The sequence below is a fragment of the Urocampus carinirostris genome, chromosome 1 (genome assembly GCF_059441175.1).
Source record: "Urocampus carinirostris isolate Australia breed hairy pipefish chromosome 1, RoL_Ucar_1.0, whole genome shotgun sequence".
NCBI classification, from domain to species: Eukaryota; Metazoa; Chordata; class Actinopteri; order Syngnathiformes; family Syngnathidae; genus Urocampus; species Urocampus carinirostris.
The window spans coordinates 60,387,913-60,410,919 of NC_142349.1; the positions used below are offsets into that span (position 1 = coordinate 60,387,913).

The window sequence follows — 23,007 nt, forward strand, 5'->3', positions numbered from 1 at the left end:
CCAGAGCGCCCCCCCTTTGACTCCTCCCAGTCAGGTCCACACGCCCAGATCGACTGCATGCGCCGCGGACGTCGGACGTCAAGCGTTACCGGCCGGATAGAACAGTTGAGCGAATCGAGGGGTTCCCATTCCCAGGCGACCCGAACAAGGGGAGGGATGAGATGGTAGAAGAAGAGGAAAAAAAAGAGAGAGGCGGGGCTGAGAAGGAGGCCACAGGAAGAAAAGAAAAGGCAGTGAAAGCTGGGGCCCTAACTATCAAAGGTTGCTAAGGGCCAGCAATCCAGTAAACGGTGCAGCCAGGAGTGCAAAATAAGGCCTCTTCTTTTACAAACTCAGCTAAGCTGTCGGGGCATCAAACCAACATGAAAATAGATAAAATCCTAACTGTCAGATCTCCAATAATTCTAGAAAACGACAATATTCTCCCATTTGTTAAATGAAAAACACTTTTATTTTGAAAATATTAGTTGTTGCTCAATAAACATGGTAAGCTTCAAGAGGATTCAACAATGTGAGTGTGCGTGTGTGTGTGTGGATCCCTTTACCACTAGGGTCATAAGGGCACCATTTTCCTGTGGTGCGTCTTGGGCAAGTGCAGCCTGGTGGCGCCCAACCCTCTCCAAGCCAACAAATGTTTCCACCCGGTCTCGGACCAGGGAAATTTCGCATGTTGGGCGAATGTGCTAACCACTACACTATGGAAAGTGAGTTGTACATAAATATGGTCAATTACGATTGAATATGTTTTTGATGATCAGAAATATATCTTTTATAGCTACTTAGGTTTAATTTGGATGTGTTTCGGAAGCCAGGAAAGGATTAATTACTTTTAAGTTATTTCTTATTGGGGAAATTCCATTTGAGATACAAAGAATACGAGAAATCTATTAAGGTATGTGTTAATCTAGTACCACATTTGTATTTGCGTTTTCCGATTTTTTTCAGTAACTTTCGTTTTTGTACAGGGTTCACCAACATTTTTAAAGATGAGAGCTTATTTTTCGTCAATTATTAGCTCAAAAGGCCACCAGTTTAATACACATTTCTAAAATATCAACTTATACGAAAACCAATTTGTTACTATGTAATTATTGTCATTACCAAGTTGTTAATATTACAAGTAGGGTAAAATAGGGCTCAGTCACCCACTAAAAATATCACCTTTATAAGCACAACGGTAGGCAGAGGCAACCATGCAGGGCGCAACTGACTTCCTGTCTGCTTTTTGTATTTTTTTTTAGCTTTTTCAAGTTTCGCATACAGTGTCCAAAAGAAATCCGTTCAGCTTTCAGGATGCATTAAGCGTAAGCCATATCCATATATCAGATATAAATGTAACCTATCGTATTTAAATTACTCTATAAAGCCTGATTTGGTGTGTGTGCGTGTATGTGTGTGTGTGTTTGTATGTGATTTATAAGCTCTGAAACAGCAGACGGCAAATTCATGAAAATTTACACAATTGCACTTTAGGCCTCGGTAAGTGTCTTTGGCTAAGTTTCGTGTCAAGGCACACCCAATAAACACCAACAAAATCAGTAAATATCTGCTTTTGTGTACACTGCTTTCGGGAGGTCTCTACCGCCCTCTGGCAGCCTAAATGGGCACTGCAGCTCTTGACCACTCCAAGCAGCTGGATCCAATTTTCTCTCTGAACCAAAACCTTAATTGATGCAATTGTTTCTTACGCACACGTTTCAACAAACCATACCTGCAATAACAGGCCGTTCTGATTGTATAAAATAAAGCAACAAAAAACATTCTGAAGATCTGTTTAGGAGCCAAAAGATCCGGCTCTTTTTAGTGAGCCAAGCCGAAAGAACCGGTTCCCTAAAAGGAGCTAGAATTCCCATCACGATCGTGCAGACTTCCCGAGGAGGGCTGGAGGGTATAAAGGGCTTGGTTGTATTGAATCCACGGTAATTGCTAATCATCAATCAAAATTAATAATAGCTGATTAGCTTTGTGTGGTAGATGGTGATAGAAGGGGAAGGACTTAAGAGGGTTAGGGTGCAGGGAAGGGGGTTTGTGGCGCTCCCCTTGGATAGCCAAAAATTTAGAGCCTGAATACGGAAATGAAGCTTAATTTGAGGACGATGGAAAATCCCAATATTCTATCGGCCCGGTAATGCCGAAGAAATTTGCTGGTCTCTCAAATAAACAATTACTCTATTCGTGTTTTGATCTGTTTCATTCTATTTTGAAATGTTAAGATTCGATTTATTCTGATTTGAGTCTGAGGCTAGCGGCACAAAGGTAATTAGAGAGCCAACTTCTCCCACATGGGCCTAATTACTGACCTGTAGCTTTGATTTAGACAGAGAGCGACAGTGCCTGAGAAAAAAAAGAGAAACGCTCATTCGGTCATCTTAATTAATTACTCTCCGTTCGGAAGCTCTTCTGAGACTTCTCCTTGTAACCTGTGAGTCGCTCTGAAGAGCTGCCAGAAGAGAACGGGTTAAAGCCATGTTGGAGGAAGGAGGACACGCACACGTTTGGAGAGGTTAGCGGTGTGATTCATTTTTATTACCGTGCGGACCCTGCAGGCGGCAGGAGTGGCAAATTATTTCTGAAACAAAGTGGAGGGCTCTCATCAGAGCTATTACCTGGCTGTGGCCCAGGGCGGAGCGCGGCCCACCGAGGGTGACGGCAAAGGGGCCCCGCGCTGGTGAGTGATAGCCATCTGTGTTGGCCCCCTGCTCCGGGATTTTCCCCCTCCACAAATGAGAATGACTATCTCTATTTTTGTACTTGTGCGAGTTGTTTTCTATCACAAAGTCGCCAAGCAATTAGAGCCGACGTGCAAAACACGACGACTGCCGGGTGCTAATGAAAAGAACGACTCAGGTCCAATATTTGCAGAGTGCAGTCACAGATTGATATGCTGACAAATATTTGAAAAGATCGATTGGTCGATTAATAATCGGGTGAGGTATTTTGTCATCGAACCAATATAGTTATGGACACATGTCTAACTTTGGGGGGTGGAGCTAAGAAATTCAAGCAATGAGTTCAACATCCCAAAACTAATTTGGAATAAATGAGAATGTTTTAACTCTATAATCTGTGTTGCACATTTGCAGGATTTAGTTAGTTATAGTGGCCTACGAGGCCAGATTGGGAGTGTGTTCCTCTTAAGGCAATTTATTTTCTTTAATAAATAAACTATCGTGTTTAAAATATACTGGACTGTCTCAGAAAATTAGAATATTGTGATAAAGTTCTTTATTTTCTGTAATGCAATTAAAAAAACAAAAATGTCATACATTCTGGATTCATTACACATCAACTGAACTATTTCAAGCCTTTTATTATTTTAATATTGCTGAATTTGGCTTACAGCTTAAGAAAACTCAAAAATCCTATCTCAAAATATTAGAATATCATGAAAAAGTATACAAGTAGGCTATTCAACTAATCACCTGAATCATCTAATTAACTCGAAACACCTTGCGAGGGTTTCCTGAGCCTTAAAAACACTCAGCTTGGTTCAGTAAACTAAATCACTGCTGATCTGACTGCTGTCCAGAGGACCATCATTGATACCCTCCTGATGGAGGGTAAGACACAAAAAGAAATTTCTCAAAGAGCAGGCTGTTCACAGAGTGCAGTTTCAAAGCATATCCACAAAAAGTCTGTTGGAAGGGAAAAATGTGGCCGGAAACGCTGCACAACCAAGAGAGATGACCGCAGCCTTAACAAAATTGTGAAGAAGAGCCGCTTCCAGAATTTGGGGGAGCTTCAAAGACAGTGGGCTGAAGCTGGAGTCCAGGTATCAAAAGCCACAGTTCACAGACGTGTCCGGGAAATGGGCTACAATAGCCGTATTCCCATGGTCAAGCCACTTCTGAACTCAAGACAACGGAAGAAGCGTCTGACTTGGGGTATGGAGAAGAAGCACTGGACAGTTGCAGAGTGGTCCAAAGTCCTCTTTTCAGACGAAAGCAAGTTTTGCATTTCATTTGGAAGTCAAGGCGCCAGAGTCTGGAGAAAGGCTGGAGAGGAGCAAAATCCAAGTTGCTTGAAATCCAGTGGGAAGTTCCCACAGTCAGCAATGGTTTGGGGAGCCATGTCAGCTGCTGGTGTTGGTCCACTGTGTTTCATCAAGTCCAGAGTAAATGCAACTGTGTACCAAGAGATTTTAGAGCACTACATGCTTCCATCTGCTGAAAAGCTCTATGGAGATGAGTATTTCATTTTCCAGCATGATTTGGCACCTGCTCACAGTGCCAAAACCACCAGTAACTGGTGCACTGACCATGGCATCACTGTCCTTGATTGGCCTGCTAATTCCCCTGACCTGAACCCCATCGAGAATTTGTGGGGTATAGTTAAGAAGAAGATGAAAGACACCAGACCTACAAATGCAAATGAGCTGAAGGCCGCTATCGAAGCATCCTGGGCATCAATAACACCTCAGCAATGCCACAGGCTGATTGCCTCCATGCCACGCCGGATTGATGCAGTAATCCGTGCAAAAGGATTCCCAACCAAGTACTGAGTGCATCAATGGACATTTTCAAATGTTTGATTTAGTTTTGCTGTTATAAAATTATTTTTTTTACTTGGTCTGAGGAAGTATTCTAATATTTTGAGATAGGATTTTTGAGTTTTTTTCAGCTGTAAGCCAAAATCAGCAATATTCAAATAATAAAAGGCTTGAAATAGTTCAGTTGATGTGTAATGAATCCAGAATGTATGACATTTTTGTTTTTTTAATTGCATTACAGAAAATAAAGAACTTTATCACAATATTCTAATTTTCTGAGACAGTCCAGTAGCACAAGGCTGAAAAAGGATGTGGTTTTAATAAAAAGTGTGCTATTTAAATATTTCAGCCTTCAGTTAAAAACACAAGGCAAAATATACTACTTCCCGTTTCCACGAGCTGGAAGACTTGGCAGTTCCATGTCATGTAAACATATGCAAAGATACTGCACAACAGAAAACGGTAAAATCTGTTTTAACATTTATATTATTTCAAAATAACCCATTATCAAAAACAATTGAAAAAATATTCACCAAATTTAACAGGCGGTGACAGGTTTCCCACACGCAGGTAAATAATTTTTGTTATCGTTTAAGTTGTTCACACGATGCTGTTTTTCAATTAATTTTATTTAGTTATTATAAGATTATTACAAGATGTAACCTGTCATCAACAGGAAGTGACCTGCGATCAACAGGAAGTGGCACTAAAATCATTAAAAAGTAACTAGTTACTCAAACAAATTGGAACTGCTCCAAATTGATCTGCTATCAATAGGATCTACCACAAATCAGAACAAAATCATCCAAAAATAACTTCTTAGCAACATAAGGTAGAACGAAAGTAACCAAAAATTAACATAAAGTGACCTGTTTCCAACAATAAATTACCAAAATTCACAGGGATTGACTGTTGAGAAGGGAATGGCTAAGAAGTGACCCAAAATCATCAGGAAATGACCCAGAATTGATTGGAAGTAACCAGTTATTTACGGCAAGTGACTAAGAAGAGACCACAAACGGATAAAAACTGCCAAAATTGGACCCGTTATCAATACCAAGTAACCTAAACGCAGCCCTAAACCAACAGGAGGTAATCTCTTAGCAACAGAAAGTGAAAAAGAAGTACCCCAAAAAATAACAGTAAGTGACTGCAAATCATCGGAAAATTACCTGAAATTTACCCAAAATTGACAGCAATTGAATTTTTATCAGCAGGAAGTTACCAGAAATCTACCCCAAATAAATGGGAACTGACTACAATCAACCCGTTACCAATGCAACATGACCTAAAAGTGGTCGAAAATCAACAGGAAGTAACCTCTTAGAATAAGAAAGTGGAACAGAAGTAACATGTTTCCAACAGTAAGGGACCCAAAATCGACAGGAATTTACCGTTAAAGATATGTACATTCCATGATTTGTCCTCAAATAGACAGGAATTCACTAGTTTTCATCAGGAAGTGACACAAAATGACCCCAAATATATAGAAACAGCCCAAATTTGACATATGATGTGACCTAAAAGTGGACAAATGTCAACAGAAAATAACCTCCTAGCATCAAAAAGAGGAACAGAAGTAACATGTAAATTAAGTAACTTGTTTCCAACTATAGATGACCCCAAATCAATCAAAGAGGAAGTGACCATGAAGAGATCCAAAATCTTCAGGAAATGAACCAGAATTGTTTGGAATTGACAAGTTATCGAAAAAAAGTGACCCCAAACAAAATCGAGTCTAAAGTAAAATAGAGGTAATCAACTCTAAATATCTAAATATATTTTACTATGTATTCCTTTATTTCCCCTGTTTTTATCGTTTAAATACTTATGGAATTTGCCAGTGGTATTGAACCAATCCTTCGAAGTTATTTTATTTGTAGTCTTAACGCTTAAAGGTGCTGCACGGAGTTTGCAACTTTTTTACTCGTGGCTGCCACCTCTGGCTTGTGTCATCATTGCAGCGTCTGTGTCAAGCTTCTTATAAGGCACATGCAAATATGTTCATTTCTTTTATACGTAATAGACACTTCAATACAAATTGGATTATCTAGTTACTAGGGTTGGGTAGGGTTACTTTAACTTGATTACTTTCAATTACTTTTGGATTACTCCAATACCAAATATGCTAATACAAGACAATAGAAACTAAATATGAATACAATTATGACTCACAACACGTGGTAAGCTTTCTCTCCCGGCTTTGATCTCTTTGATCTCCGGCAAAACTAACATAAAATGTGACAGAAACAAAATGTAAATAAATCCAAACAGCTTGCGAACATCAGTTTTGCCGTTCCATGTATTCCGTTACTCCCCAAGCCTGCACAAAATTTATTAATATTATTCATATTTAGTTTATTTTGTCTTTTATTAGCATATTTGGTATTGGAGTAATCCAAAAGTAATTGAAAGTAATCCAGTTAAAGTAACCCTACCCAACCCTGCTAGTTACATAACTACGACATTTGTTATTTACTATATTATTTCAGTATATGAATTGCTTCCAACAACAACCATGAAAACTCATTACCTAAGTCTGACCAACCCTGAAGAGGGGTGAGCAGATATTGACTAAAATTAATAGGTATATCACTTCCTTTTTTGGAATAATTTCAAAGTCTGTCCGTCTGTGAATGGCAGTCTCTATAAACGGGAGCCGTCTGGCGGAGTAAGGCATTCACGCTAAATCGTCAAGGTATATATAAAAAAGACGAACGCAGCGGGGGTAAAACTAGTGTTGCAGGAGACATTCACCGAGACAGCCGTTTGATACTCGAGTAGTTACTGAGTCGTTTAGATGAGGTGTCACTAATGTTTAGCTGGAGCCGGGCACCACCGAGCTGGCTCACGTTAGCGGCGGGACACAATTAAAAATCATCAAAAATGATGCGTGGCAAAAAAAAGAAGTCAGGTGAGGATTTATGGCGTGGAAAAAGAGAAAGAAACCCATTAGGTCGCTGATCATTCATCATTCGTGATAAAGCAACACCGTACCAAACGCGTCCCGCTAACCACGTGATATTTTACAACCGCTCTGAAAATTACTTATGCCGCAAATGAGATTTATTGTTTGACAGCGGAAAATAATGGAGACGCCGCTCCGGGATAAGATCGTTTTTTTTCTTTCTTTTTTTTTTTTTTAAAGACAATGAAGAACCTTCCTTCCCCGGGCGACACGAAGGACGAGTGACAGCGGTAGCGAGAGGAATCAACATCAATAATCTTTCATCGGGACGACTGGCGCGAGCAATTTGGAGCAGAAAGCATTCGATAAATAACTGTAGGCCATCATTCAGTTGGAGAAGTGGTGAGCAGCCTTCGTGTTTGAAAACATCAAAAGAGTTTTTCTGCCGGGGTTCGGCGCAAAGTTTTTGTTTTGTTTTTTATTTTTACAGTAGACCCCCGGGATATGGCGTACCCCACCTTACGATGTTTTCACTTTACGGAGATGTTTTTATAGCGATAGTATTTTCATTTACAGCAGATTCCTAAGATACAGCCTACCCCCCTTACGATGTTTTTACTTTATGAGGTTGAATGAGGTTTTTTTCGGCCTCTCGTTACATTTACCCCACTATATGACATTAACAACAAGGCTCTAATATATCCATCTGCTATTGGTCAGCGACAATATGATACTTTCGTCAAAATCATTACAATTAATTCTAAAACTGATTACTAATCATATATTACTTAATCCTGTTCATTATTTGTTTCCTTTTTAATGACCAGAGCATTGGATTTAAATATTGTAAAAGAATGCGGCTATTTATAAACACTTATTTTATAAACATATTATTTAAAGGGACATTGTGTATTACTTAGCCCCTCCAAGTTCTAAAACACGTCATTCATTAAAAAAAAACAAAAAAAACAATATTGATTTTGAACAAGTCAAACTACAACTGTCAGATAAACGAGCATTTTAGAAAGTATTCTTAGGTGGAAAAAGCACTAAGGTGCACTACACAATACGTTGACATTTATCGGTTAAATATAAGACAAAGACCCTTTAAAATAGCACGTTTTAAAGTATCATTTCACACTCAAAAATGTACATGCATTTAACGGTTTGTTACAAACCCGTTACCACGACAATAGTCTGTATCCTAATTTCCCCTTCATGATTCACGCAAAACATTCTGAGTGTGACATCATTTAGCAGCGTCTCGCTAAATGTGTTGACTCACTCTAAATCCATTAAGTTCCTCACTTGACATGAAAGTGTTAATCGGGAGGAAAGATGCGATGTTAACAAAAAACGAAGAAAAAAAAACAAAAAGAAAACGTGTCGGGTGGAGGATTGTTTATCTCGCGCTGACAGGTAAGGCCTGGCGTCCCGGCCTGACTAATGGCCTGCTGTGTAGCTGTGCAGGTAATTAAGCACACCATTATGGTTAAAGCCTAACCCCGAGAGCCGGACCCCGGGGCCTCTGGGGGCCCCGTCACGTATCCATCACTGGGGCCGGGGTCATCGCTCTGTCTGTCAAGGCTGACGCTCTCTGATTGTTCTCCCTGCTGGCACTTTTAGGAAAAAGTGAACAATCCGCATTGCTCGTCACAAAATCTCGGAAGATAGTTTTAAAATTTAATTGCTGAATATACGTCCTCAGTGATAAACTAATTAATAGATATCTGGTTACAGTATTTATTCAAGTATAACATGCTTTTTTACCTAAAAAGGAACTGATTATTTGGGTGCCCGTTACTTACGAGGTTTGGATAAAAAGGGGAATCTAACACGAGTCAGGGTGGCGAGAGCGCCAAATTCCAATCACTGCACCATCAATGATGTAGATGACATTTGAATAGGCATTAGGTTTTAACATACTGTTTTTGTCACGACCATACGTCTGTATACGTTTCCTCCTGCCTCTACTACGAAGATTAGTGTACTGTATAAAATATGTGACTATTGTTATTATCATAATTATTGATATCTGACCTATGTAATATGTATACCCATGAGACTTTGTTATATTAGACACAAGAGGAGAAGAGGATCTGTAAAATGTATTTAATAGGGAAGATGAAGGGGTAGGGAAAATAAGCATATGTAACATTATTTTGGTGTTGAGTAGTTGTTTTTGTCCTGTTTTTATTTTAATGTTCGAAATAAAGTTTTCATTCATTCATTCAATGATGGAGGATGGAACACAAATTCGCCCTGGTAGATATAAATAAACTAAAAAAAGCACAACGAGGGAAACAACTTGGAATAGAAGAATATAATTCATCATCATTGAAACTTATAACTAAATTAACATTCATCCCTAGCACCGTGTAGTAGCGTTTGGAAATTCTCGTAATTTGAATTTTGCCTCGTATTTTGGGCAAAATAAGAATTCTTGTATGTCAAATTTATTCTAACTAGAGTAGTTCATATGTACAGTATGTTCCTTATACCAATGCACACCATCTCATTATATTTACTGGATAAGCAATTTTTGGCTTACCTAGTGCTGTCGCTGCCCGGCCTGCTGTAGCCCTCCAGGGCTCCCTCCCAGATGCTGTTGGCCATGGAGTTGCCGATGGCCGTCATCACCATGCTCAGCTCCACGGGCCAGTCATCCAGGTCCAAAGAGCGCACCCGAGACAAGTGGGTGCCCAGGTTCCTGTGGATGCCCGAGCACTCGATGCACATCAGGGCACCCAGGTTTAGACTGGCCCAGTCTGGATCTACGTGGTGCGGGTTTGAGGAGATAGCCAGATATCTGCGTTAGCATTAATTCTTTGGATTTTCCGAACATATCATACAATATTATTATTTAATAGTTAAGGTGGATGCTAGAAAGAAGTTTATTGGTTGGGTTTAATGTTTTTCTTAGGTCAACTACTTAGGTTTTGACTCTGTACTTGTGGTGTTTTCACGGTTTCAGGTTTTTTTATAAGGAGCTATTTACTGAGAAGCTCCCTTAATCAAAGCAATGTCTCAAGTATAAGTACTGGTGCCAAATCCATGCCGAATCGAATACATCTCAAGTAAGAGACAATCTTTGTACATTAGGAAAGAGTTAGATTTAACCTAGGTTTTTTGAGGACATTTGGGAGTGTTTTAATTCTGGATCTACATGAGTGTTTTTCTGAAAAATAAATGATCTATAAGCTGTATAATTTGTGATAATGTAAGAAGAGTATGAAATATTAATAATTTATTATTTAATATAAAAAAACTGTCAATTATGGTAAAACAGACTGACTTAACATTGAAAAAACATGATATGATGGGTAAATTCTGATACCAATGCTCAACCAATGAGGAGACGTTTATTCTGACACCTGGTACATAAGATAAACACCAAATACACTTTTTTCATTTATATTACATTTAATGTATGTACTATTCATCTAATTTCAACTTCTTTATGAGTAAATGACCACTGAAGAACAATTATACTAGCATGAAAGCATGATGGTACCATCATCTTAAAATAAGATGGTATCTACAAATATCCAGGTTCTTGGTATCTGTACTTGCCCATTAAAATCAATAATTTAGGAACTGATTTGGCCTAAAATGCGCCTCAAAATGTACATACATTTTAATCATTACTTACCAAAATAAAGCTTGTATTGAGATTATGAAAAATGAAAGTTACCAATTTTTTGAATTATGGAGTTATTTAAATTCAACACAAATATAATCCACCACGGAAGTCAATAAACATTTTTTTGTTTGAAAAGCAGAAATAGATTATGAAAAAAATGGCCATTCATTTGAAAATTAGCTGTCCAAAATAGATTAGTCAAAGTTCCAAGCTGAGAAAATTAATTGTTAACTAACTTGTTAGGTTAATAACTAATCAATAATATAATAAAGTTAATTGTTTTGTAACAAGTATTTCATAATTATGGTTTGAGTTTCGTTTATAAATCATTCATTATAATTACAAATTAAATTATAAAACAAAGGTTCATTCCTCATTCATTTTTGTCTCTGTTGCTTATACTTCCATGTATGGAATGCACGTTGCTGGAAAAATACAAGGAAGTTACTCCAAAAAGTAAGTATAACTCGAAAGAATAGAAAGTATAGAGGAATTCCAACTAAATCTACTCACTTGCTGCATCACAGTCCACACAAAAGCTGTTGCCCCTCACGTTGCGTATAGACTGGATGGCCATGGCGTCACTCTGGCTGCCTAATCGAGACTACGGAGAGAAGAGAAGGAATGAGTCCCCGCCGATTAGAAACAAAATTCCCATAAATAGAGCCCGATCACGCGGAGCATATAAGGAGACTCCAAAATCGAATATGAAAACGAAAAGTGCTGACGAGCCGGCTTCAGTGGGTGATGCCTGACACTTGTAATAAGACAACGCAGCTGTGCAACTGTCTGACGGCCTCCCATGTGTGACAGCAGGAGAAGGGAAAAAATGGGTGAAGGAAAATGGAAATGAAGTGGCAGACGGTGTTAAGAACCTTGTTTTTGATGCTCTCGCAAGACTGCAGGCTGGCGAAGATCTGACTCTCGATAGCCTGTACCCAAAGCTCGCGCTCTTCGTACGTGGACGCTTCGAAGTTCCACGTCTGACCCGTCAGTGACACAATGACAAATTCGAAGGAATCCTCTTGTTCTGCATAACAGAAAACACATTTTTATTGATAAGTTTAGTAGTCTAATAGACGATAAAAAGGAGAGAGTACATCAATTAATTTTGAACTTGCAAGGAGAACAGAAGAATGTAAATAATAAAAACCCCTCAAGATGCCAAAATTCCACACTAAAATTTTCCCCCCCGAGTCATTTCTTTTTAGGAAATCTCCAAGGTGACAAAAAATAGGTCTGCCCTAAATGGTGTGGGAATCAAAGAACAGCAACATGATTAGCCAATAGTGACAATAATGTAGGCAGTGCATAACAGTGAAAATAACAAACAAGAGTGAGCAACAATAGTCAAAAAACAAACTTACCATGGCATCCAATGCAATCTCAAGATGCAAAAAATAAAATCTAAAGGTTTTCCCCGGAGTCCTTTCTTTTATTTAATCTCCAAGGTTATAAAAAGTAGATTGTCAAGTCATGTTTATTTGTATAGTCCTTAATCACAAACGTGTCAAAGGGTTGCACAAACCACAGATCATTGTAAACCACAGACTATAATTGCACCATCCCCTGATCTAAAACCAACATGAGAGCAAGGAAAAACTCAAAAACCTCAACATGAGGAAAATGAAGAAACCTTGAGAAAGGACAGCACATGAGGTAATCACCCTTCCAGGACTACCAGGCTGCAATGGATGTTGTAATAACAAATAATGCACATATATCATCAACAAGAAATATGGCTCATTCATAAGCTATGGAATAGAAGTGTGTTTTGAGCCTCAAATTAAACAGTTTGATTGAAGTTGCAGATCGAATTTCAGGGGGAAGAGCATTCCACAACACCGGGGCCCAAATGGAAAATACTTTTTTTACGGTTTTCTTCTTGGCTCTTGGGATCACGAGTAGACCAGAATTTTCTGAGCAAAGGCTCCGGACCGGAACATAGGGGGAAATTAAATCAGAACAAGTCCCTGCATGATTTTGTATAGTACCAACAAAATCTCTAAATTACATCTCAAGCTAATAGGGAGCCAATGCAGGTTGGCTAAAATCAGGGTAAAGTAATCTTAGTTAAAGGCATCGGTGCAGCATTTTGTATCAGCTGCAGGCTCTTGATTTTGGACTTCGGGTGACCAGAGAGTAGTGCATTACAGTATTTGAGATGGGAAGTAACAAACACATGAATTATAATCACCGCATCGGACTGAGACAGCATAGGGTGAAAATTAGCAATGTTGCGAAGATGGTAAAAATATGTTCTAGTGAAATTCTTTATGTCTGTTTGAAAAGACAGATTGGGGTCAAATGTGGCACCTAAATTTTTGACTCAGTCAAAAATTGTCAATGTTCAGAACAGTTTACGAGAACAAGTCACAGCATTTAGATGGACCAATATCTAACATTTTGGTATTTTCAGAGTTAAGGCGCAAGAAGTTGAGTGACATCCATTCTTTTATCTCAGTGAGGCAGACCTCCAAATTTCCAGTTTAGTGTGGCGGATTCCTCCATCGGAAGATATAGTTGAGAGTCATCTGCGTAGCAATGGAAACTTAAATTATACTTGCGAATATAATCACCTAATGGAAGCATGTAAATGCTGAAAAGAATGGGGCCAAGTACTGAACCCTGCGGAACACCACAGGTAACACTAAAGGGCTCAGATGCCATTTCACCATATTTAACACAGTGTGTTCTATCTGAGAGGTAGGATCTGAACTATAAGAGGACGGTTCCAGAGAGACCAATCCATTTTTTTCAACCGTTCTAGTAAGATATGGCCCACAGTGTCAAAGGCAGCACTATGGTCCAGCAGCAGCAAGAGTGATGAAGTGCCGGAGATCTGCCCTATGGGGGATTGAAATCAAAGAACAGCAACGTGATTGGCCAAAAGTGAAAATAATGTAGGTAGCGCAAAACAGTCAAAATAACAAACAACAGTGAGCAACAATAGTCAAAATAAGAAACCCTGGCATCGAATGCATACACATTGTTTAACAAATGAAATTCCCCACATTCAAATCAGAGCGGAAAATAAACATGCGTAAATGCAACCCGGGATCCATCTTATGCTGCATTTTTTTACATCTATCCTGTGGTAATAGCTACATGTCTAATTTAGGTTCTAAACGTTTATGAAGACAAACTTTAGTTATGGCACAGTGCAGTTATTCTCAAAAACCTATCAAGAACAAACAAATCCCCTCATATTATCTTTCTAGCTCTGAAAGTCCTGAAACACGCTGCGCTTCCTTAACTGTATATAGTTAAGGTTGCACGAACACTGGGCTTGTCGCCAAATGATTTGTACTTAATTATGTAAATGTAAAGAGCGGCCTCGTTTGCATAAAGTGAGTAGACACTTGGTGGGGAATGTGTTTTTTGTGTTGTACTGCTTTTTTAAAAACAATATTCCACCTTTGAGAAACACACACCCCTAAGAATTTCTGTTTAAATATTATGCTAACACAGCTTTAAGGACAGACTTGATGTGCTTTCCACTGGCACGGTATTCATTTCACGTCAATATTCTGAGTAAACGTAACATTGAACAATTCTCAAGTGATTATTTTCCCATTCGGGAAATTCCACTCGAGCTTTCCTGGACAATTTAGCAAGTCAAACATCTTTATCCGTCACTTGAAATTAACTCTGTGCCACGTGCTAATTGACGGCAATCGCGGCGGTTGGTAATCAATGGCGGCTCGCGGGCGCCGTGACGAGGCTGTTAAATGACAGACGTGTGACAGATGCTCGGAATGCGGCGCCGCGGAAGAAGCAATAATCCAATTAGCTCCGCACCGACTTCAATTATCTGATTCCGTTTGTGCAATCGACTACGGGTCGCCGGGATTGATCCGAGCCTCGCGGAGACTCTTTATTTAGAGTTACGAGAGGGAAGCTATTATTGGGGGAAGGATAGCAGGAGAAAGCGCAAGTAAGGGGTTAGTTTATGAAATAGCCGGTTTATGGTACGGTCTTTCATTTTCAGCTTTTGAGGGAACGTTGGAAGCTTTTTTTTTATATATTAAACATCGTTAAAAACATTTACAGTATACAGTATATGAATGAATGAATGAAACTTTATTTCAAATATGATAAAAACGAAAATAAAACATCAAGTCAAAAAACAAATATAAAAACACTGTTAACGTTCATGTTTATATATATAACAAATTATTTGATCATGCATAAATCAGTGTTTGGACACTTTTTTCATGGCCAAATTCAAGCAAATTTTAAGGACTTTAAAAGCCAATTATCTCATTTCTGTCATGATTACCGATGTGAATCACCGGTGCCTGCACATTTGGCGCCAATTGCTGCGGGTTTTGATTGGCTCCCTGTCCCTATCTAAACCCAGTCCTGTCACTCCCCTGTTGTCAGTCTGTCTGCGAACCTCTGTTCATACAAGGCAAGCCTTTTTTGACCCTGACTCCCGCCTGTCCCGTTTTTGCTCCCATTTGCCCCCGGATACGAACCGTTTTGATCCTGACCACGTCTGCTTTCCTGTCCTGGCTTACGACTCGTTACTGACCCTGACCACGTTTTAGCTCTCCCTGTCCCGGCTAGCTAGCTAGGATTCCTGTTGCACCCAATGCTTGCTTGATAGATAGATAGATAGATAGATAGATAGATAGATAGATAGATAGATAGATAGATAGATAGATAGATAGATAGATAGATAGATAGATAGATAGATAGATAGATAGATAGATAGATAGATAGATAGATAGATAGATAGATAGATAGATAGATAGATAGATAGATAGATAGATAGATACTTTATTCATCCCCGGAGAGGAATTCACATTTCAGGCTACCGACCTGTATTTCCGTCCCTGAGACTGCCATTGCTCGCTGCGGAAGATCCATACTCAGATCGCAATCCTGACAATTTTGATGTAAGTCATGTATTTTGCAGAGCCAAACATATATCTAAGATTTACATACGCAGTTTATAACCTTTATAAAGACATAGGATTTTTACATCTTGAGTGAACCGTATATATATGTGTGGACCTGAAAGATACAGGTGAAAACATTTCTAAAAAAAAAAATCTCTCCATCAAAGAAGCTAAAGGGTGAAATGATATATATGTAATATGTATCTTACATTTTCAGTTGCAGGAAGTTCTTCCCATTACAACTTCCCACTGGGAAACGCTACCTTCAATTTTTGCATGGCCCATAAAAATTGTCCATGATTGATACGTAAACCCTGCACTAATATACATTTCATATTGCCCTGTTTAGGTGCGGCACATTCCTGTCATCTTAGGCACGACCCGTAGGAGGCAATGGCGTTTCAGAGGACAAAGCTGTACAAACTAAAGTCAGCTGCTGTTAATTACGAGGGAAGAAGAAATGCAATGGCAAGGTGACGCCATAAGAGAGCAGTTTCGGCGTCATTTTTAAGCAGACATGTTGAGAAACATGGCGCAAATGTCAAACATTACAAGCACTTCAACCAAAATTGAAGCACTTTTCAATCAATCAAGACACATCATTCAAATTCAAGTATTTTTGAAGATTTCAAGCACCCGTATGAACCCTGATAAATACTTCCAAATATGCAATGTCCCTTGTAATGTCCTCAAAGGCTTTAACACAAAAAACAGCACAAAGCTAATTATTCTGTTGGCTAGCCAGGCAATAAATTGGAGGCATTAAAAGACTTTCATTATGGAGATTAAAATTGCAAGGGACGACTGACTTCCTAAACTGATACGCAGAGGAGGGAAAACAAATCGAATTCGCCATGCACGCGTATGCAGTCTTGTAAGTGTAGCCACGAAAGAAACTCCTATTTAAAGCGACAACTGCAACAATAAAGTTCTTTTTAGGTCCTCTTTGAATACAAGTAATTAATTACTTAAATTATATGTATACATATCCACATATATGTATATTATATATTTATAATATATATATGTACATTTTATATACACACACACACACTTAACATATATATCATACACACACACACACACACACAATACATCTCTCTCTCTCTATGTATGTATGTATGTATGTATGTATATATGTATGTATGCATGTGAGTATGTATATATATATATATATATATATATATATATATATACACACAGTTGTATATTTGTAGTCAAACAACAAACAACTCTACATCTTGGCGACTACAGCCGGGTCGGTTAGCATAATTATAAAGGAGATCATCTGTCTGACAACACGAGTTGAGAATTTATTGTGATTTAGTGTGTTTTATTGCCTTTTTGCCGATAGTAATGGATCTTGACACACAAGAAAGTTAGTGATAAGGGGAAGGAAAAGAGGAAAACAGTGAGAAAAATTCTGCAAAAATACGAGAATGGTGTACAGGTGTCCATTGAATCGCTGATCAAAAATAAAGTGCACGCATTCATAATATATTGGATATTTTGGAATGGGAAAAATGTATAAAAATAATACCAATATTTTTTTTCCGAGAAAAAAAGGGTTTGGTACTCGAAAAAAAACGGTGCTCGATAATGCAGACGGAGAAAGGAAAAAACTTCTGAACTTTTTGAACTTCTGAACCTCTGAACTTATGATTGACAGCACGTTGTGCCAACTGCAAGCTTTTTTTCACAGTCCTTAGCCTGTGACAATCTATGAGGGCCTGTATTAAGTTAACAGCCATGACAACTTTTATTTTTATGCATGGCAACTGCCTTAAAAATCTTTACGCAATAGTGACCGATTCAAATGTTTACACATTGGTTAGCAGATGAAATTCCCTACATAATTGTAAGCAAATTTTATGGGGCATATTTAAATCACAGCCGAAAATAAACATACGCAACCCGGGATCCATTTTACGAGTGATTGTCATGCTTAAGTGTGGACAATCAGTGATTGATTTCAGGAATTAAAAGTCAAACATTTATAACTCTTTCACAATGTCTAAAATGTGTTCAAAACTTTAATACACGGTTGCAAAGGCTGTAAAGTGTTGGTCTCTAAACGCGCTCTTTTGGAAAGGCTTCGACATACCTTTAGAAAAATGTATAAAGAATGTTTCGTTTTTCAGATTGTGATCAAATTTGACCTGTGACCGGTTGAGGCTTCATTTGATTTTTCTATATGTTTTTTTGAGCTAAGATGCCCATGCTACACTCTTTGCAGGCATGTGATTGTGAAAAAAGAAAATCCAGGCGAGAATAAAAACCTTCTATATCTGTGTTCCAGCTTAGCATACTCAATGCGCCCCTAGCATTTGTAGTGATTATTTCAGTTTGGGACAAAACTTTAGAGTGTTAACTTTCAAAACAGACCACAACTGTCCATATTCTCCAAGCTGTTCAAGAATAGCATTCAATTTACCTTGGATGAGTCTTAGATTGGGGTTTTAGGAACATTTTACAGGAACGTTAAGAAGTTAAAGGTGAAATCCGAATTGGGTGAAGGAACAGAAATAGAAACCAAATTAAAAAATATTTCAAAATAAAGGATTTTCTTAAAAACAAGCAATATTATAATACATTATCTTGTGTAGCGTTTATATCTTCATTCATTGTATGCAAATTTCAACTTTTATGGTGAAATCTAAATTTCAAAGTAAGTACGTGCAGGCACAGAAATTGCTCATAAATAGGAAGATAAACTTTCTGAAAACAGAAAAAATATACGAAGCAACATTTTAAGAAACAATAGTGTGAAGTGTTTCCATTTGTTTTTCATATAATGTGCGTAAATTCCAACTTCTGGGGTGAAATACAATTTGGTTGGGTAGGGTTACTTTAACTGGATTACTTTCAATTACTTTTGGATTACTCCAATAACAAATATGCTAATAAAAGACAAAAGAAACTAAATATGAATAAAATTATGACTCACAACGCGTGGTAAGCTTTCTCTCCTGGCTTTGATCTCTTTGATCTCCAAAACTAACATAAAATGCGACAGAAACAAAATGAAAATAAATCCAAACAGCTTGCCAACATCATTTTTGCCATTCCATGTATTCCGTTACTCCCCAAGCCTGCACAAAATTTAGTCATTTTATTCATATTTAGTTTCTTTTGTCTTTTATTAGCATATTTGGTATTGGAGTAATCCAAAAGTAATTAAAAGTAATCCAGTTAAAGTAACCCTACCCAACCCTGAATACAAATACATGGTACTTACGTGTAGGAACAGAAATCAATCATAAATAGAAACAGGCAGTATGAAAACAAAAAAAAACAAAAAAATTAAATGTTTGTATTTTATATAATGTCTCCAAAATTATGTGGTAGTTAAGAAATTGTTCATAAATGTAGGATTTCAGCCTTTAAAAGCAGGTTATTATTTCCCCCCTCTCGACATGCGGGATCTCTCACATTTAAAAAATAATTGAAAATAATAAAATGTATAATACAGTACCTCACAGTATGTTGATTGCACTGAAAAGTAATTCTGCAGTGCACTAAATCTTCCCATGAACAACGCGCCTAAAGCCGATATCGCTGCGAGCTTTACAGGCAACCTGCGAGGAGAAGCCGGTGGAGAGGCCATTACGCCTTCTGTTATTACCGCCTGGTTGCAGGTGGCATCCTGCAACAATCACATCCTCGCATGATGCTGAGCATTAACCTGTTCACCGTGTTTATTTATCAACAAGTTCCCGCCGATTACAAATAAATTAACGCCGGAAGAGCGCCGGCCTCTGAGTGATGCGCTAAATATGATTTTCCTTAATTAACACGGCGTAATAAAAAGGGAAGTTAAGAGCCTAATGGCAAAGAGGGAGCGGCGGAAGAAGGTAAACATCGTCCAGCATTTACATGCTTCATAAATCTGCTCGCCAATTTCTCGCTTACACAACTTGTTTTGGGAAAGGGGGACATGTGCGTGTTAGCTTGCGTTTGTTGACGAGAAATAAACAATACTCTTGGCTCAGACGTTTATTGCGACATGCATGAAGCTCAGAATCAGAATCACCTTTATTATTATTGTATTGCTTAAACAAAATCAGTTGGACTCCAGTAGGCAACAATTTACAAGACTAACAAACGAGAACATACAAAGTATGTTCCTGTCTGGAGCCTTCGCTCTGAAAATTCTGGTCTACTAGTGATACCAAGAGCCAAGAAGAAATCCGCAGTTCCGACAAGAGGTTTCCATTCGGGCCATGGTGCTGTGTAATGCAATGCCTTTGATCTGTCACCTCGTGGAACTGTTTAAATCTAGGCTTAAAACACACTTATGTTCTAAAGCTTATGAATGAACTATATTTCATGTTGACCATATCTGTGTATTGTTTGTTAATGCTACATACATTTGGCCTCATGTGCGGTTCCTTCTCAAGGTTTTTTTCATATTCCTCATGCTGAGGATACTGAGTTTTTTCTTGCCCTCGTGTAGTTCTTAGATCAGATGTTTTAATAATAGTCTGTATTTTGCAATAGTCTGATCTGTGCAAACATAACCATGGCAACCAGTTTTGGGTAGAATATTTATCATCTGCCCTTTACTAGATGAGTAGGTAAAAATAAGATAAATTAAGAAAACATGTATTTTTCGTTCTTTTATATTTTACATTAAAAATGATTTACATTTCTTCCTTATTTTACATACGAAAACACAATTAGGCATTTGTTTGTTTTAAGAAATAAATACAAATTAAGTAAGATAAAATACAGAGTGGACAAAACGCATCTAACAGCTGCCTTAATAGAAAATCCTTTTTTTAAGTTTCTATTTTTAGGTGTGTTTGCAGGGATCCCTTAACCACTAAGGTCGTAGGGGCACCATTTCCTGTGGTGTGTCTTGTGTAATTACAACCTAGCGGCACCCATCCCTCTTCTATGTTTATTTATCAGGATTGCATTCTCTGAAGTATAAAAACAAGTCTTTAATACATATTAATTATTACATTCCATAAGTGAATAATTCGTCAATACAATATATTCTAAAATTAAAAAACAGTTAAAACATTTTAAAATGACTGTACACAATATCAAATGTTGGTCATTTTAAGTATACTTTTTTGTCCATTTACTAGAGGAATAAGTACTAACATAAAAAAACAAAGATGTTTCAGTTAGCAACATTATCTACCAAAGACGCAAGATGTTTATCTCAGTTTTAAGTCTATGGAAAATGTTTTAGTGTCAATTTATCTATTTTAGCTATTATGTTAACTTTAGTATCGGCCAGTGATAGAACACACTACGCTCTGTCGTTAAAATTCGAAAGTTCCTGTCCTGCAAAATGATTATCATCAAATATAAACTAAGTGCAGCGTAATTAATGGGCAAGTTACAAACATAAAAGGGAATCACACTCAGAGCATTTGAAGTGCCAGCTCCTTTGTCATTCTGAACAAACATGAGGACAGTAACAGCACCTGTGGACCAGATTAGCACCTCAGGGCACCCATGCAAGCCCAGCTGAGTTCTCTATTGTACACCGGTCTCTCCGGAGTCTGCAGAGATAAAAACCTTACAAAAGACTTTGCAACAATCTTTCATCTGCCTCTACTTTTTCTCCCCGGATCCATTTGTATGAACACTTGGCAGGTGTGGAAGACTGATCCTGCCATATGTATAAATAAATAAATAAATAAATAAATACCTATCAATGACATATTAATAAAGGAACACATTAAAAAATCACGTAATACTTAAATGTATGTATGAAATAAATGCAACTGATTCATTTATGTGTTTTGCCATTTATTTTGTCATTCTTTCTTTCAGTTATTATTTTGTCACAACAAAATGTCATTCAAATGGGGAGGCAAGTGAAACTGGCTCAGCTTTTCACCTATTGGTAAACGATCTATAAACTCTCTTTCCCCAGTGAGCAGGCGACCATCACTAATCAACCAATAAGGTAAAAAGCTCAGCCAGTTTCAGGGTTTGTACACATTTTCATGGCCACATTCAAGCAACTTTAAGGACTTTCAAAGCCAAGTTTCAAACTAATCCAGGACCATTAGAAGAATAAATCCGGTGTGAATCGTTCATTTTGAGGAGCCACAAATATATCTGCGATTTACATATGCAATTTTCAATCTTGTGTGACCAATTATCAAGACATATGTTTTAAAGAGCTTGAGTAAATCGCAAATCTTTATTTTGGAAACAAGTATCTCTCCATATAGGTGTGTTGGTAATTTTTTTGTTGTTGTATAAAGATCTTTCTATTACAATTTCCAACTGGGAAACGCTGCCTTCATTCTTTGCATGGCCCATATTAAATGTCCATAATTAATATGTAATCCTTGAACTAATACACATTTTGTGGTGGCCTGTTTTTGGTCTAGTGTGCACCTGTCCTCATGGGCGAAACACAAGAGGATGATGACGCTTCATAAGACAATGCTGTACAAACTAATACCAGCTGCTGTTAATCACAAGAGAAGAAATCACAACTATAATTTTCAAGTATTTAGTAGGATTTCCAACACCTGTACTAACGCCGCAGTTTCACCCGCTTTCTCATTTAAATAACATATTGATGTGAAAAAAATTCATGAAAAAATGCCAAATAAATGAAGGAAAACACTACGAAATACACTAAAAATACACAACAAAATACATGCAATCTAAACGACGAAATAAATAACAAAATACTCAACAAAATATCCGACAAAATACCAATGAAGTACAAGACGAAATACAAGACGAAACACTAGGACGAAGTAGAATGTGAAACACACGGTTAAATACACGGCATAATACCTGGTGCAGTACACGACAAAATAATTGACAAAATACCAGCAAATTTACACAACAAAATACACGACGGAATTCAAGACAAGCTACATGACCGAATACGCAACGAAATAAACTACGAAATACCTGACAAAGTACTTGACAAAATAATATAGAAATGAATGAATGAAAAAAATAAGACAAAAAACATCCATCAATGTATTGCATTTCTGTCATACAGTTACTTATTATGTGGTTTATTTATGTGGCATATATTTTTCGGTATTTATTTATTGATACACTTATT

General features: G+C 37.7%; 1 protein-coding gene and 1 long non-coding RNA gene across 2 annotated transcripts in view; one reads left to right on the plus strand and one right to left on the minus strand.

Moving 5' to 3' along the window:
* LOC148376454 (arf-GAP with GTPase, ANK repeat and PH domain-containing protein 3-like) overlaps positions 1 to 23,007 on the minus strand; it is a 165,608-nt gene that overhangs the window by 18,625 nt on the left and 123,976 nt on the right. Inside the window, exons 14-16 of the mRNA XM_088347315.1 lie at positions 11,916 to 12,070; positions 11,554 to 11,644; positions 9,949 to 10,171 (exon numbers count right to left, since the gene is read on the minus strand). Of these exons, the coding sequence (XP_088203441.1) occupies positions 9,949 to 10,171; positions 11,554 to 11,644; positions 11,916 to 12,070 (469 nt within the window). The remainder of the gene's footprint in view (positions 1 to 9,948; positions 10,172 to 11,553; positions 11,645 to 11,915; positions 12,071 to 23,007) is intronic.
* LOC148376455 (uncharacterized) lies at positions 2,319 to 10,075 on the plus strand. The gene is made up of 3 exons (XR_015852001.1): positions 2,319 to 2,668; positions 7,638 to 7,799; positions 9,953 to 10,075. It is a non-coding gene; the product is annotated as an uncharacterized LOC148376455 (long non-coding RNA).